Here is a 15,652-nt window from a genome sequence, read left to right as displayed (position 1 = left end):
AACTGTGAAAGGAGAGGGAAGTCCCTGGACAGGCCAAGACCACAGCCTGGGCTCTGCACCTTCTTGCCCCAGAGCTGGGGAAGAGGAGAGGGGGAGGCAAGGCCAGTGCTCAACAAGAGTCAGCGTTGGCCTGGTGTCCTCTTCACTGGCTCTCGGCTTCCCTTAGACTGCCAAGACCGCAGACCTCTCGTTGTCCTTGAGAGATTTTCTTCAGGGGAGCCTTCCCAGAACCTCTCAGAGAACTGGGAGGCTCAGCTTCCAGGCTTGACTGAGAACGCTGGGACGTTGTCTGAGAAGCATCTCAGGATTGCTTCTTGTCCCTCCGGCTCCTCTCTTCCCACCCCCCACCGCCCCCCCCACACCTCTCCTGTGTTGGTCTGGGTCTCTGCATCCCTAGGCAGGGGCTGAAATAGACTGGGAGCCAGGGTCTCCGCAGGCTCCACCTAGAGGGCTTTGCTCATGTCTGCTGGCCTTGGAGCCAAGGCCAGGCTCCCACGTGGTGCTTGGGCAGCACGTTGGTAAATGTGAGTGTGACACGGACACTGGGCCTCACTGCCAGGGGTGCAGGAACCGAGGCCATGTCCGCTGGGCAGATTCATAGGGGTACACCTCAGATTTTCTTTTTAACCTGCTCCTTTATGGGATCACAAACTGGATATGCTAGCCCCTCTGGTTCTCCCTTTTTGTTCCCATTTGCCAGTGACAAGAGCCTCAGACTTCTTGGCAGAGGGTGTCAGAAGAGTGCAGCTTGTGGGGCCATCATTTGTTAGACTTCTCTCTAGGGGTTCTAGCAAAAGGATCGTTGCCAAATGAGACTTCTTACCTCGAGTGGGATTTGGCACTTATCTCTGGATAAATAGTCTGAGTTTATTGCTTCCGCATCCTGGGTTTATCTTGTGATTTGGGATTACCTTGGGATTTCAAAAGGGAGTGAAGTCACTGACTTGCTGTGTTTATTTAATCTGCAGGCATGCATGCCATTTGGCCTGCACAGACAGTTCCCAGAAAACAACTTGCAGATGATGGTGCAGTCTGGAGCCAAAGGTTCAACTGTGAACACAATGCAGGTGGGAGCAAAGGCGGGCTGGCTGGTTTGCCAGAAGGGTGGGGTGATGGCAGGAGGCAATTTTCAGATTTCTTTCTGATTTTGAAAGGATCCACATTCCATATAAACTGTGGCAAGTACTACAAAATATAAAAGCATATAGAAATCGGTACAGGAGGTAACCACTGTTAACACATCAATATTAGCAACAAACACAGATATGAGAGTGTGCGTGTGTGTCACCAGTCTTATCTGAGATCCTGTCATGGTCTGCTTTTTACATTTATTGTTCTATTATCGGCATCATCCTAGAGGTTTCTTACCCCTGATTTGAGGCCCATTATGTCCTCAGACGGTTGGTGTGCTGTTGCAGCGTGTTCACAGATGTTAATATTTCTTCTTAAAGTCCTGAGGACTGTGGTGAGTGTAGAGCAATACAGGAATGGGCTTAAAAGGCTGAACACCACAATCAGGAAGCCCCCTTGACTGAAGTGAAATCCAGACACATGGCTGTCCCCTCACCCCCATGAATATTAGGTGCTTTTTTTCTCTTTTGGCCTTAGAATTTAAGGATCACAATAAATTCCTTTTTCTTGCAGGCTTCCGTTTCTCCATTAGGGCCCTTCGGTCCCTTCCAAGTAGAACGTGATGATTCTGAAACACGGCTTCTTTTACCAACATAGCCCATTTACAACTGACCCCAGACATGTCAGATCTTGATCAGTCAACAAAAGGAAAACACAGTTCTTTTCTTGAATCATGAGCTCCTCTGTTCATTTGAAAATGTAGGTCGGCCTTCAAAAACCAGTTTTCACGCAGCTTTTCTTCCAGAGCAGGACTTCCCTCCTCTGCTGGGACAGAGCTTTAACACACGTGTGGATCTTGAGTTTGCTTTGGGCTTCCTTTCTTCTAGATCTCATGCCTGCTGGGCCAAATCGAATTGGAAGGTCGGAGACCCCCCTTGATGGCATCTGGCAAGTCATTGCCCTGCTTTGAGCCTTATGAGTTCACCCCCAGGGCCGGCGGTTTCGTCACTGGCAGATTCCTCACTGGCATCAAGCCTCCTGTATGTATTTTGGGTTTTCTTCGTGTCTCTTCTCATTGCCAGGCTCAATGGTAGGAGGCCCGTGACCTTTACCAACAACTTTGAGCAAGGACTATTGAGTAATAAATGTCAAGTCATTTGTTGCTTACTCACAAGACCCTATGACCCCCGAGGACCCTGTTGTGTTCACCATTGTAATGCCCAAGCTTTTACAAGGCCTGGCATGTAGTGCTCAGTGTTTGCTGAGAAATGAAAAGATGAATAAGACCAATCCCAGCTCCACCTTTTCTTGCCCTGTCCCTCTCGAAACCATTTCTCAGCTACTTCGAAGGCAGCTAGAGAAGGGGATGCCCTTCACCAGGGTGCTCTCCGTTGCCAAAAGGAACGTCACAGAGATTGGTTTCACGAACCCCCACCAAGAGCACCTCCCATGGCTCCTCCTTCACAGTGGGGAAATCGAGTAGCTGTGCCAAATGTCTAGTTCTTCCTTGGTCAACAGCAGACTTCTCCCCTAAGAAAAAGATTTTCTCCTCACATTTGTCAGAAATGGCTTTTTGGATGTTAGTACCTTCTGTTCCTTGGTTAGCGCATCTCTCTGCAAGATCACACAACTAAGACCAGGTTGTGAACAGGACCGGCCCTTGGTTTCAAGGCCACCGACTGCTTCGAGGGCACCTCATCAGTCCCACACGGGCTCTCCAGTGATCACCCATGGCCTCTGGCAAAGGATGGAGGAGAGAAGATCTAGACCAGAACTTTTTGAACTCTGGTTGTGACCCCTAGTGAATCATAAGAGCACTGTAATAGATAGTGACTGGCATTTCTTTGATGTTTTATTACCAAGTAAGGGATGGAATAGTTTCATAAAGTTCTCGTTTGAGTTTTCTGTCTATGTGCACGTGTGCATATACATTTGCTGAGGACTACTGCAAGTGTATTCTTTACGGTGGGTGAGTGAAAACGTTTGGAAAGCACTGTGCCCCCAGTGACGCTGTGGGGGGCAGAATTCAGGGATATGGGCTGAATGGAAGAGTGATGAGGCCCCGGTGCCGTTTCCATTTGGAGAGTGGGGTGTGGGAAATGGGGTGGAATGCCCGAGTGCCGGGAGAGCCCCCGGCTCCTGTACACGGGCTCCACTTGCCCCTGTGCTCTCGGGCAAGGGAGGACAGGCAGCCATGGGGGAGGGCGAAGTCCCCGGGCCAATGGGCCCCGTCAGAGCCGGGGGCCGCAGGAGCTCAGACACGGCTGCTTCCGGAAGCACCCCGTCCTCACTGGCGCCTCTGGGGCCTGGCCCCACCTCTCCCACAGGAGTTCTTCTTTCACTGCATGGCCGGGCGAGAGGGTCTAGTGGACACTGCTGTGAAAACCAGCCGCTCCGGCTATCTCCAAAGGTAAAAAGCACCTGCTCTGTCACCCCCGTCATCTTTTACATTGTCATTGACAGTTCACTTACAGTGCCTTTGGATGAAAAAACTTTTTAAAAACTGCCATGGGCGGCCTGAGACAGAAAATAGTGAATATTCTTCCCCTTCTAACCGATTGGTAGAGCGTGAGCTCGGAGGTTTATGCAGAGGGCTCCTGTGTTCTGCAGGTGCATCATTCCCGCCCCCCTCGCTTCCCCAGGGGAAGTTATGGATCCGGGGAAAGGCCTTGAGCAGTGAGGAGCTCGTCCTCTGCCCTAGGAGGGCTCAGCATCCGGGACAGTGCAGAGAGGGTTCCAGGCCCAGGGGCCCTGCCTGTGAGTGTAATTAGTGTTACTGTCTCTCCAGATGCAGGTGTCACATCGGGGTGTCCCGGCCCACACCTCCTTGTTTTCTATCCTCCCTGGGAGGAAAGGGAATAAGTAGCCACTCTCACTAGCCTGTTGGGGCAGGTGGGGGGGAATTACAATTAAAACGGAACAAGGCCTAACTCCAGAGTGCCCGGCAGGACAGGATGGCAGGTCCCTATGCCCCAGCCTCCCCTCTCTTGGAGTGCAATGTGGGGAAGCTCACCTTGGGGAGTTTGGGCCAGCATTCTTCATGAACCCAGAGAACCTGTGCTGGGAGAAGTGGTGGTAGGAAATGGAGGAGATGGTAACAAGAAATCCCCATGCCTCTCGGGCATGGTGTGAAGTCCCGTTCTCTGGGAACTCGAGTGACTACTGCACAGGGAGGCAGAGCTGCTCTATCCTGCCCTCAGAGGTTTCCCTGTCTGCTCCAGCCCTGTCCTCTCTCCTGCTTCTGTGTTCCAGAGTCCCCAAAGCTGCATCCCGTGCTTTGGTCCCCTCCCCCCTGACTCCCAAGGCTGCAGCCCACAGGGTTGGGCTAGGAAAGGGAAGGGCGGGTTTGGGGTGGACGACCCTAGGTGGCTGGTTGGTGGGGAGCCGGTACAGCTCGGTGAGTTCCCCTCTCAGGAGCATGGATCACATGGCCATTTCCTTCCGTGAGCAGGGGTTACCACCCCACCTCCCATTTCTTAAACCACTCAGCAATACATGTGTAACGTAGAAAAAGCTTAAAAACAAATGACCAAATAAGTCTGTCGTTGGGGGATCCCTGTGTGGGGTGGGAGTCCCTGAGACCAATTAAATGCAGTGCAGGAAGGAGGAGGAGGTATGGGATCCTGCTTGGAAGAGTGGCAGCCACTGGGGCAAAGGGCACAAGCCTCCGCAGGATCCACCTGCCAGTGGGGGGTTGAGGTGGAGAGGTCACGTACAGGGCTTCAGGGCAGGTTGGATTGGAGGGGGCCAGCCTGGCTGCGGTGGAGTTCCAGCCAGACGTCGGAAGCCTGCCCCCCCGAGGGTGGTGATGGAAAGGAAGAAGCAGCTGGGGCGAAGACAGAGCCACTGGCTGAAATGCAGGAAGACGAGGCAGGGAGGCGGCAGATAGACCTGGCTGAGCTCACAGGCCTGAGTGGCAGCACAGGGGCACGGTGGACAGAGAGGAGAGAGAAAACGTGGGTGGTGGGAGGTGTCAGCAGCAGGATATTCAAGTAGCCACATGCAGTGGACCTCCTGACAAGGCCTGCTGGTCAGGAGAGGCCTGGACATGCAGCCTTGCAGGGCCATAGCCAGTGCTGAGAGCCAAAGCTCCGTGGGCAAGGGGCAGAGCAGAGGGCACAGCCAGCACTCCGGCATTTTCAGCACCGACTTTGCCAGACCCTGGGCTGGGTGCCAAGAAGACGGTGGTGACTAACACTGAGGTGTGCTAACCTTGGAGCCTGGGGGAGCAGTGGCAACTAGAAAACCTCCTGTTAAGGTGGCAGGAAGAGACTGAGGCAGAATGGCCAGAAGTAGGCTAAGGAGCCAGCACCGGGTAGCAGGGAGAGAGGTTGAGGGAGACAGCTGACCACTGGGAACACTGGAAAAGGGGCACCAGGTTAGGGTTAGCACATCAGCATTTAGTTCCCAATGTCCCCTTTGTTTCCCTGGCAAATCTCTGGACTAACCACGTGGGGAAGCATTGGGTGGGTGAACGGACAGCCCTCCTGCCTTACCTGCCTTGTGGACCTAAAGATTCTGTCCTTGGGGAGCTGGTTGATGCGGGACAGTGAAAGGCAGGCAGCAGCCCCAGCTGCGGGGGCTGGACACGAGAGCCAGGGCCCAGGAGTGGCGGCGGGGCTCTGTCACACGGCTGCAGCCTCCTCCTCCCAAGGAACCAGGAGGAAGTGCAGCCCCTGTTCCGGAGCTGCTGTAGCTCAGAGCCTGGGGCATGGGAGCCTCGCTCGGCTGCCTGCACAGCAGCGGTCCCCCTTTCCACCATCCACTGCCCTGGTCTCCGTACAGGTGCATCATCAAGCACTTGGAGGGGCTGGTCGTCCAGTATGACCTGACCGTCCGCGACAGTGATGGCAGTGTGGTACAGTTCCTGTACGGGGAGGACGGCCTGGACATCCCCAAGACGCAGTTCCTGCAGCCCAAGCAGTTCCCCTTCCTCGCCAGCAACTATGAGGTAGCAGGCCCGGCCCGGCGCCTAGGGCTGGTGGGGCCCCGAGCTGCGCGGTGTGGTGAGAGTGAGTGCTCCACAGCAGGGTGGGGAAGGGTTATAAAGCCCCGTTCGATGCTTTGAAGCACTTGACGTTTTCACACCCACTCTGGGGGCGCTCGTCACATGAGATGGCAGAGAGCACGCGCGCCCCTGGAACACCAGCTACCATCTGGGGTGCTGCGTGCTGGGCCCAAGCTGCAGTGCACTGTGGATACCGCCTGCTTTTATCCTCACCACAGCCTGGGGGAGTAGGTGCTCTCCTGTCCCCCCGACAGCGGAGGCAACGAGGAGCGGAGCGCGCGCCTAGCTGGTGTGTGGCAGAGCCTGGGTTCGCACGCAGGCCTCACTGACACACAGGCTGGTGGTTTTCATACCGTACCTTACTGCCTCAGAGATGCCCGTTGCCCCATTGTGCAGTCCGATACCGAAGCCGTCGTGACCTGCCGTGGCCAGGCAGCAGATGGCGGAGTCGAAGGTTGCACTCCGGCGCTGGCTCCTTCCCATCCTGGTGCCTGTCCCAAAGCTTTGGCCATCACTTCCTCTCCTCCTTTCTCTCTAGAAACTGCCCCCCCAACCCCAGGTTCTGAAGGGGCTCTGAATGTGCTGCTCTCCTGCCTGTTTTCCCTGCAGCTCCTAAAACCACCAGCTCCCAAGTCCAGGATACAGAGCGAGGGCCCTGGTTAGCAGTGGGTGCTCAGCCCTGCTGAGAGGCGTTGTGAGGGCCCCCCACACAGACCATCTTGGTCCTGTGAAGTTGTGTGACGTGGCTCTTGGGCCATGCGCTCCTCTCTTTGATCTTGTGTGTGTGGTTTGTGTGTGTGTTTGTTTAGGTGATAATGAAATCGAAGCATCTGCATGAAGTTTTATCCAGAGCAGATCCCCAAAAAGCTCTCCGTCACTTCAGAGCCATCAAAAAATGGCAAAGCAAGCATTCCAACGGCCTGCTGAGAAAAGGCGCCTTCTTGAATTATTCACAGAGAATTCAGGCAGCTGTGAAAGCCTTGAACCTTGAGGGTGGGAACCAGAATGGCCGCAGCCTTGGGACTCACCAGGTGACTTGGGGGGTGGCTTTGTCCTCAGTGTGTGGAGCATATAGGCCTCAGTCAGGGATTGAGGAAACAGGTTAGTTTCCTAATAGTGGGTGTCCTAGTGTAGTCTGGCTTTATTCACTGTTAGGAAACAAATGGAAACAAATTCCTCAAATAAGAATTTGAGGAGAGGACTCTACAAGGGTGTGGGCAGGGTTTGGGGAAACGGGCTGGTAACTTGGGTCCTCCCCACCCCAGGTGGGCAGGAACGGAGAGCACCAGGAGGGGAGAGAGTGGCGTGGGCAGTAGGGAGCCCTGGCCTACTCAGAAGCTTCTTAGAGAGGGAGGGGGATAAATGCCCAGCTTCACTCTCCGCCCATCTTCCCTTCTGCTGCTGGGGCCTCCCATTCGGCAAACCCAGCTGGCAGCCAGGAGGCGGGGTGGGGGGACACTTTGAAGCAGTTGCTGTGGGATAGCTTTGGGGCATCAAGTGTGTGAAAGCCTGGATGAGGGACAGACAGGTCCTGGTTGGCCTAGGAAGGTCCTGGTTTTGCCTTTCACCCTAGCATTGTTAATGATAGTTCCTCATTCTTCTCGAAAAGAATTCCAGTTTGGATGGTAACTTTCCATGGTCACCCTGCCTGTGTTTGAATGGGCCAGGATGAAGAGCTCACAGAGGTCAGGCAGTACGTGCTGGGATGGATTCTGTTGACCCCTGTCCTGAATGTTGAGATGGATTTCTCAGGACGGTCTGGTTCTGTCTCCTTCCCCTACTTCTATTTGGAGCCAGTGCCTTTGATCCTCCTTATCCTACTGGATGTCCCAGGAAGACAAGCCCATTCCTGGTTTCCTCCCATATGAGTGAGGCCTGTACTTCCTTTCAGATCTTGAACATGTGGGGTGAGTTAGATGAGCAGAGTCGAAGGAAATACCAGAAGAAGGCAGCTCCTTGTCCTGACCCCAGTCTGGCTGTTTGGCGCCCAGACATCTACTTTGCATCGGTGTCAGAAACATTTGAAAAAAAGATGGATGACTACAGTCTCGAGTGGGCATCTCAAGCAGAGAAGAGTTATGAGAAATCAGAGCTTTCTCTTGACAGGTAATGACATTGACTTGTTAAGGGCATGTGCAGAGGGAGAATCTGCTTCCTTACCCCCTCCAGAAGGGAGGGCAGCCTCCTGGGTTTGAGTCTTCAGCAGGAGGGAGAGAAGTGAAACAGAAAGGGCACCTTGCAGGCCCAGAGGGCTCCAGGACAGGCAAGAGCAGGGAGGCAGGAGTGGACACCCTGCCTGGCCCAAGACAGAGGAAAATGCTCTGCTGGATGGGAGCTTGCAGAAATGACCTCTCTCGAGCTTGATGTGGTGGTCATGGCTAATTGAGAGGCAGGGAATCTGCTCACCATTCAGCAGCTTCTAACTCTGACCCAGGGCAAATCATTCATGGCCCTGTGACATCAAGAATGGCTCAGCCTTTCATGAGGGGTTGGATGTGATGGCTCCAGTGTTCCTCTGAGCTTTGGAGGCCAAAGTCTTAAGCAAGAAAGACCACATGCAGTACTCAACTTGGACTTGTTCACCAATAAATAAATAAGTATGGAAATGGTGTGGTCTAGGTGGGTGGGAAGCCAGCCATATACCAGCACCGAGTCACATTGGATTAAAACCTCACAAGTGCCCCCAAGGAAGGCCTGCTGTGGGGTTCGTATTGGAGCAGTCCCCTAATCAGGGAACCCTTTCCACTCAGCTCACTAAGCCTAGCCTGCAGAGCTGGAAGACCTCCAGAGTATGGGTATGGGCCCTGGCCTGGCCGCTCATTCTGCACCTGATGAGACTCACAGGGTCCAGGAGGGGGACTGCAGGTGGAAGATGGGAATCAGTCAGGGCAAATGAGTGAAGGCAAACGCATGAGGGGAGGAACTAGAGGGGAGGAAGAGGGCTCTCTCTTTGCCCCTTAACGTGGTTTCTCTAGTCAGGCCTCAGAGAGGCCCAGACAAAATAAATCATTCCGGGTTCTCACAGATGCCGGCAGGGCTTTCCCTGTAAGAGCAAGATCCTGATGCTCCTACCCCCTTCACCTGCCTCCATGCAGCCCAGGGCACTGGTCATTTGCCTTCAGAAGGACCGGGGGTTCTGCATCAGGAGTCGGGAGAGATTAGCCCTGGGGAGCATCACTTGGGTTCACAGAGCCAAGGGGGGAGGCGATTCCGCCTCAGTTGCTCTCACAGGGGACCTGTTAACAAGCAGCAAGCTCAGGGTGAAACTCCAAAGTTCTGGAGGTATTCCTCTGTCAAGTACCCAAACCTGGTAAGTACCCAGACCTCACCGGTTTGAAGTAATTGGGAGAGATGACACAGCAGATTAGAGAAAAGTCTTTTTTTTTTTTTAAGATTTAGTTAATTTATTTATTTAGAGAGTGAGAGCGCACGTGTGAGTGGGGGAAGAGGCAGAGGGAGAGGAAGAGAGTGTTAAGCAGACTCCCCTCTGAGTGTGGAGCCCAACACAGGGCTTGATCTCACGACCCTGAGATCACTACCTGAGCTGAAATCAAGGGTTCAGTCCTCAACTGACTGAGCCACCCAGGTGCCCCCAAGAAAAGTCTGACTTGTAAAAAGCACTTCTTTAGGGGACATCTGGGTGGCTCAGTTGGTTAAGCCTCTGTCTTCGGTTCAGGTCATGATCTCAGGGTCCTGGGGTCAAGCCCCGTGTCAGGCTCCCTGCTCAGTGGGGAGCCTGCTTCTCCCTCTTCTGCGCTTCCCGCCCCACCCCCCAACTCATGTTCTCTCTCGCTTTCTCAAATAAATAAATAAAATCTTTTAAAAAAATAAAGCCACTTGCTTAGAAATGTAGTATTACCACTTTGTCTACATTCATACATGCGTGCATTTAGCCTTCATGGGTTGAGCCCCTTCCTTGTTGCATGTGCTGGGGTAATGCAGTGTTCCTGTGGCTGTTCTGAAAGAGTCAGCTTTCATAGAAAGAATGGTTAATAAATCACAAAGCTGCTTGCCTGCACATTTCCCATGTGGCCTGCAGCTGTTTGCACCAATTAAGAAAACAAACAGCCCCCTTTCCTCCCCGACCCCATATCCCCATAATTGCTTGGTGAACCTCTTCCTAGTTTGTAGAGTGGGAGGTGGGGAAAAAAGAATTAACAGAGGAAAACGTGAATAGCAGGCTCGGAAATCCTCACTGCTCAGGGGGCTCACGGTGACTGGTGCAGAGTGGGCGCGTGACGTCCTCAGGGCAAACATGAATAGTCCGAGCATGGACATCTAGAGCTTCAGTCACCCACCTGGGATCTGTACTGCGTCATTTAGGTCATCCCAGGGTCAGTAGAGGGATTTTAAGGATTAGAAGGATCATTTGCCTAGGAAAAACAAGTCCAGAAAGAGGGAAAGCTAATAGTGCCGTGGACCCTGGTTTTGGGTGGCGTCGCAGCTCCTAACAGACAGGTGGTGTCCGCGCTCCTAACCTGTGCCCCCCCCACTCTGCCACCCCATTTCAGGTTGAGGACCCTGCTGCAGCTGAAGTGGCAGCGCTCGCTGTGTGACCCGGGTGAGGCCGTGGGCCTGCTGGCCGCCCAGAGCATTGGGGAGCCCTCCACGCAGATGACCCTGAACACCTTCCACTTTGCTGGCAGAGGAGAGATGAACGTCACCCTGGGCATCCCGAGGTATGGGGCTGCAGGGGTGCATAGGATGGGGTCTGTCCTAAGCCCCCTCCTGGGGAGGAAGTCATTTAATGAGAGAGAGAGAGGGTGGAGGGGAGGGAAGTGGGCATCTCGTCAAAAATGGGGATTAGGGTTGGACTTTGTGGAGCCCAGCTGGTTTCTCTGGCTGGATCCATGCCCAGGCCTCTTAGAATCTCTGTGTATCCCTCTGCCAACTCCTGTATCAGCTACCTGGGATGTTTGCGAAGTTACACTCCTGGGGTCAGGACTCAGGAACGGAGGTTGTTAACAAGCCCCATGCACCTGGTTGCCTAACTCCGGGGGCACCATTCACCTAGACTGTGACCCACAGTGGCCCTTCCGGTAAGCGTGTTCACCTACAGCAGGATCAGGGCCACTGGGAAAGAGGAAAGAGTGGGAGACCCACTTGCATTCAATACCTGGCCCTGCCACTTTCTAGCAGAGAGATTTGGGTTCCTCAGCTTCCCTACCCTCAGGGTCCTCGATCTGTGGAAGGGAGGAGGCCAGGGCCCACCATGCAGGCAGGCTGTGTCGGCTGACAGAGCTCACGGGCAAGGCCAGGAGCATCATGGTGCCTGTACGTTACCCATCCCCGCATCTCTCATTCCATAAGCTGTTAGTAAGCATCCAGTGTGGACATGGCACGGGTGATAGGAAACAAGAATAATACTAGCCTGTCCTAAAAACTGACAGGAGTGTCACTTGCTGTCACTCACGGGGCCAGAACTGGGACTTTCCGATCCAGCATATTTCCTTGCAAGATCCCCAGGCTTCTCAGACCCCAGAAGAGCTCTAAAATCTTGTTAAGAAAGGCCTCACACAAGTAGGGAATCTGCGTACCTCTTGTGATTAGATGTGCCCTTGTTCTGTGACAGGTTGAGGGAGATTCTCATGGTGGCGAGTGCCAACATCAAGACGCCCATGATGAGCGTGCCCGTGTTCAACACCAAGAAAGCACTGAAGAGAGTGAAAAGCCTGAAGAAGCAACTCACCAGAGTATGCTTAGGGGAGGTAATTGTCTCTTGGACCTGGCTGTGCCCTGGGTGGTGTTGTTTTCCTGCATCTTCATCTGTGAAGAACAGAATTTGCTGACTGTTCAGACTCCCACAAATGAGGGAGAAGCTTTCTCTGCCAGGTGCCAAGCAGGGAGGAACCAGTAAGCTTTAAGAGTAATCATCAGTTCTGCAGCATTATCGAGTGCCTTAAAAATGCTTCCTGCGGTAGCTTACCAGCCCTGCTGGAGTCTGCTGCCTGTAGCCTTGGGCCATCTCTGGAGGTGACCTACCGGCTGTGGGCCCCTGTCCCTTGAGGATTGACACTGGCAGAGCTTAGTGGGGTTTCTCTGGGGACTTGGCCTGTGGCCCCTGCTTTTACCCCTTAAACCCTTGGATTTCCCAAAACCCACTTGTCATGCACAGTCCCCTGGGAATCAGGCAAGCTGGGTTCTCTCTGTCCATCTGGTTCAAGGTGTTGGAGAAAATTGATGTCCAGGAGTCGTTCTGTATCGGAGACAAACAGGACAAGTTTCAGGTGTACCAGTTGAGGTTTCAGTTCCTGCCACATGCGTATTACCAGCAGGAGAAGTGCCTGAGACCTGAGGACATCCTGCACTTTGTGGAAACAAGGTGAGGACTCCGGCCACATTTATCGTTCGATTCTGTCGTGGGCCTTGAGTGCTCCAGGCCACAGGCCTCCTGGAGATTAGACGCATTTGTCTAAATGCGTCCTTCAAGGGCAGTGTTGGGGAAAGCAGCAGGCCCTGCAGCCCAGTTTGGAAACGTCTTTCCTGATCTGGCTTGTGGGTGTGACTGCATTCACCACACACCACTCCCTGAGACTTTTCTTCTCTCTGGTTGACGAGTCAGTCTTGTCTTCTTGGGTTTGGAGGCTTTCAGATGTGGAAGTATGTGTACTGGAAAGAGGATGGAGCCCTGTCACCGTGGTGTTGCGGTGAGGGTAGAGCAGCTTGCGGGGGTGATTTTTGACAAGATGTTCCAGGCCGCACCCTGTGGTTCCCAATACATTTATATTCTGTTTAATAACAGGCAGTATGCGGATGGCATGCTGCTTTTAAGCCCCAGGTCTATAGCTGGGGTTCCCAGCAGTTGCTTACAGGTAGGGAGAAAGAAAATCCTTCTTCTCTCAAGTGCAAGTTACTGCTGGGCATCTGAAAAGCACAGGCCACCATGCTGAGTACATAGGAGTAGGATGGTGGGTGTGCCGGGGCTGGGGTAAGCCAGGAAGAGCCAGTGAGGCACTTCGGACTCACCCGCTAACCCTCGATCACGCCGCGCAGACTCAGATGGCTGCAGGGCTCAGCAGGGGATGGGCCAGTGAAGCAGGCCAGGAGGCCCCCAGCAGGCTGGAGAGTGCAGAACCTGCCTCAGGGGAACAGGAATGTGGGTCAGTGGTCAGATCTTCTGATTTAAAAAAAAAAACCTGAAAGCCTCCCCCCCCCCTTTTTTTTTCTGTCTTTGGCTATTTGGTTGCTTGCTTTTGCTTTTATAAATAAGTTTTCTAATTTTTAAATACCAGCAACTAATCCATCCATTTTCAGAAACTTGGTAAGGCCCAAATAGATCCCATCTGTCCGTGGGATTCGATCACAGACCACCAACCACTGCCTATAATCTAGACCAGCTCTCAGGCCCTCCCGGAGCCTCCCTGAAATGGAGAACCAATGGGGCAGAGTAGAGGCAGAGCCCACTGCATTCAGTCATCCCACCAACCTTCACCGAGTGATGCGCATTCATAGATGAGTCTCGGATGCAGCGTGGCCAGGAGAGAGCAACTGCTCTGCCATTGGCCCTCTTCTTCCCTCTCACCTAAAGATGTGAGCTGGTTTCAGGCCAGCCCTCCAAACATGTGGTGTTCAGGATTGTGGGTATTATGGCAGGTGAGCTTGGATGGGAACCCATCCCCTTGGAAGGGGCCCACTGCCAGGCAGATCCTGTCCCAGTTTACGTGAGCCTGGGTGAAGTTGTTGCTGGCTAGGCCTCGGGGAACACATGCACTGCTGTCGGCCCAGAGGGAGAAGGTTCATTTTACCAGGCAGACCCAGCGCTTTCGTGGTGCTGGGCCATGTCACAGCAGACGGCGTCTCCAGCCTGCCGGCTCATTAATTAACTTGGAGGAACATAACTCCCAGGAGAACCGCATGTTTGTGCTGGCCAGGCAGCCCTTTTCTGAGAAATGGGAATTAGGATCATATGGCCTCTTGAGAATTATCAAGAGCAGGCGGAGGTGGATGGTCTGCCCCGTTTCTGTTCACCTAGGACTTCCGCCTGCCACGCCAGTAGGGCAGCGTGCAGCAGGTACCAGGCTGTGCTTAGAATTCTTTCTTTTTCTTTCTTTCTTTCTTTCTTTCTTTCTCTTTCTTTCTTTCTTTCTTTCTTTTTCTTTCTTTCTTTCTTTTTCTTTCTTTCTTTCTTTCTTTTTCTTTCTTTCTTTCTTTCTTTCTTTCTTTCTTTCTTTCTTTCTTTCTTTCTTTTTCTTTCTTTCTTTCTTTCTTTCTTTTTCTTTCTTTCTTTCTTTCTTTCTTTCTTTCTTTCTTTCTTTCTTTCTTTCTTCTTTTCTTTCTTTCTAGATTTTATTTATTTATTTGACATAGAGAGACATAGCAAGAGAGGGAACACAAGCAGGGGGAGTGGGGGAGGGAGAAGCAGGCTTCCCGCTGATCAGGGAGCCCGATGCAGGGCTCGATCCCAGGACCCTGAGATCATGACCTGAGCGGAAGGCAGCCGCTTAATGAATGAGCCACCCGGGCACCCCTAGAATTCTATTTATATTATCTCAGGAAATAGAAAAATCCGTCACTTTGAAAAGTTTTTTTTCTTAATGAGGGACAGCCCTGGCTTCTTCCCAGAAGTGAAGTACTTTTTCAGCTCCTGGTTTGTATTTGCTGGTGCACTTGAAAAGCTGTGATAAACAAAGCCATGTGCAGTAGCTCTTAGCTACTCTGCGACTCTAGCGGATTGGGCCAAAGACGAGAGAAGGGGCAGTGTGTGAACCGGGTGTGGTTTGGACTGTCCTTGACAGGCCTGGGCGGCAGAATGGCCACGTTAAGGCCTCTTAACAGACCACAAGGAAATGTCAGTGTGCTCCCAAGAGTGACAACCCCCCTCCTTCCTCCCTTCCCTCCCCGCACCTCCTCCACTTCCTTTTCTCTCTCTACCTCCCTTCCCTCCCCCACTTCCCTTTTCTTCTCCCAGCTATAGATCATGAGACTATTTTGACAATAGATTGGAGAAGGGAAAAAAAGAAACACAGAGGCACATCTCTATATGGAGATGTATAGCCTTGAAGGTTCTCTAAGTATTTGTACCGACATCTGTCACTTTGGATGTTAGTGTCTATCATCTGGAAGGTGGGCCAGGGGCGGTGAAGTAGAAAGAGCCCCGAGCTAGGAGTCGGGTGGTAAGTTCTGGCCTCCTGTCCCCAGCCGTGAAACGACCAAGCTGCCAGTGTGCGGTTACGGCGTCTGTGACTCCGACTTTGCAAGCAGCAGGTGCTGGAGCTGTTGCCAGGGACTCTCGGAAACAGCCAGGGGTCATATTCTCTGTTGGCAATTATTTATGTAGGAAGAGTGGTTTCCCTGCAGCCTGTCCCTCTTGTTCCCTTCGGTTGCCACAGTCTGACAAACAGCAAAACCTGCACAGAGCAGCCATCGTGGGCCTTCAGCTCCCTTGCTCTTGGCAGAATCACGGAAGGGCAAACTGTGTGCGCCCGCAGGAGGATTCTGGCACACTGATAACGTGTCTGCCACTTACTGGTCTGGGTTCATTCTGCTTCCTCATCTTCTCTCGTGTTCTCCAGCAGTTTCATTCATTGAAAGAGGCAGGCCGGGCAGAAGGGAGTCCCAGCGAGGGGGGGATTA

General features: G+C 53.0%; 1 protein-coding gene across 3 annotated transcripts in view; it reads left to right on the top strand.

Annotated features, from left to right (window-relative positions):
* The window catches only part of POLR1A (RNA polymerase I subunit A), a 72,578-nt gene that overhangs the window by 48,345 nt on the left and 8,581 nt on the right, over positions 1-15,652 (top strand). For 2 of the 3 annotated variants that reach the window (XM_081796703.1, XM_006737805.3), the window contains 9 exons: positions 969-1,067; positions 1,959-2,111; positions 3,399-3,481; positions 5,857-6,022; positions 6,889-7,110; positions 7,971-8,185; positions 10,591-10,758; positions 11,652-11,787; positions 12,244-12,401. In XM_081796703.1, coding sequence (XP_081652829.1) covers positions 969-1,067; positions 1,959-2,111; positions 3,399-3,481; positions 5,857-6,022; positions 6,889-7,110; positions 7,971-8,185; positions 10,591-10,758; positions 11,652-11,787; positions 12,244-12,401 — 1,400 coding nt within the window. The remainder of the gene's footprint in view (positions 1-968; positions 1,068-1,958; positions 2,112-3,398; positions 3,482-5,856; positions 6,023-6,888; positions 7,111-7,970; positions 8,186-10,590; positions 10,759-11,651; positions 11,788-12,243; positions 12,402-15,652) is intronic. The other variant, XM_081796704.1, reaches the window with a different exon arrangement.

Source organism: Leptonychotes weddellii, chromosome 10 (genome assembly GCF_054177405.1).
Source record: "Leptonychotes weddellii isolate Sample4059 chromosome 10, ASM5417740v2, whole genome shotgun sequence".
Lineage (NCBI taxonomy): Eukaryota > Metazoa > Chordata > Mammalia > Carnivora > Phocidae > Leptonychotes > Leptonychotes weddellii.
Note: the sequence above shows the minus strand (reverse complement) of the source record. Positions and strands in the feature narration are given on the sequence as shown.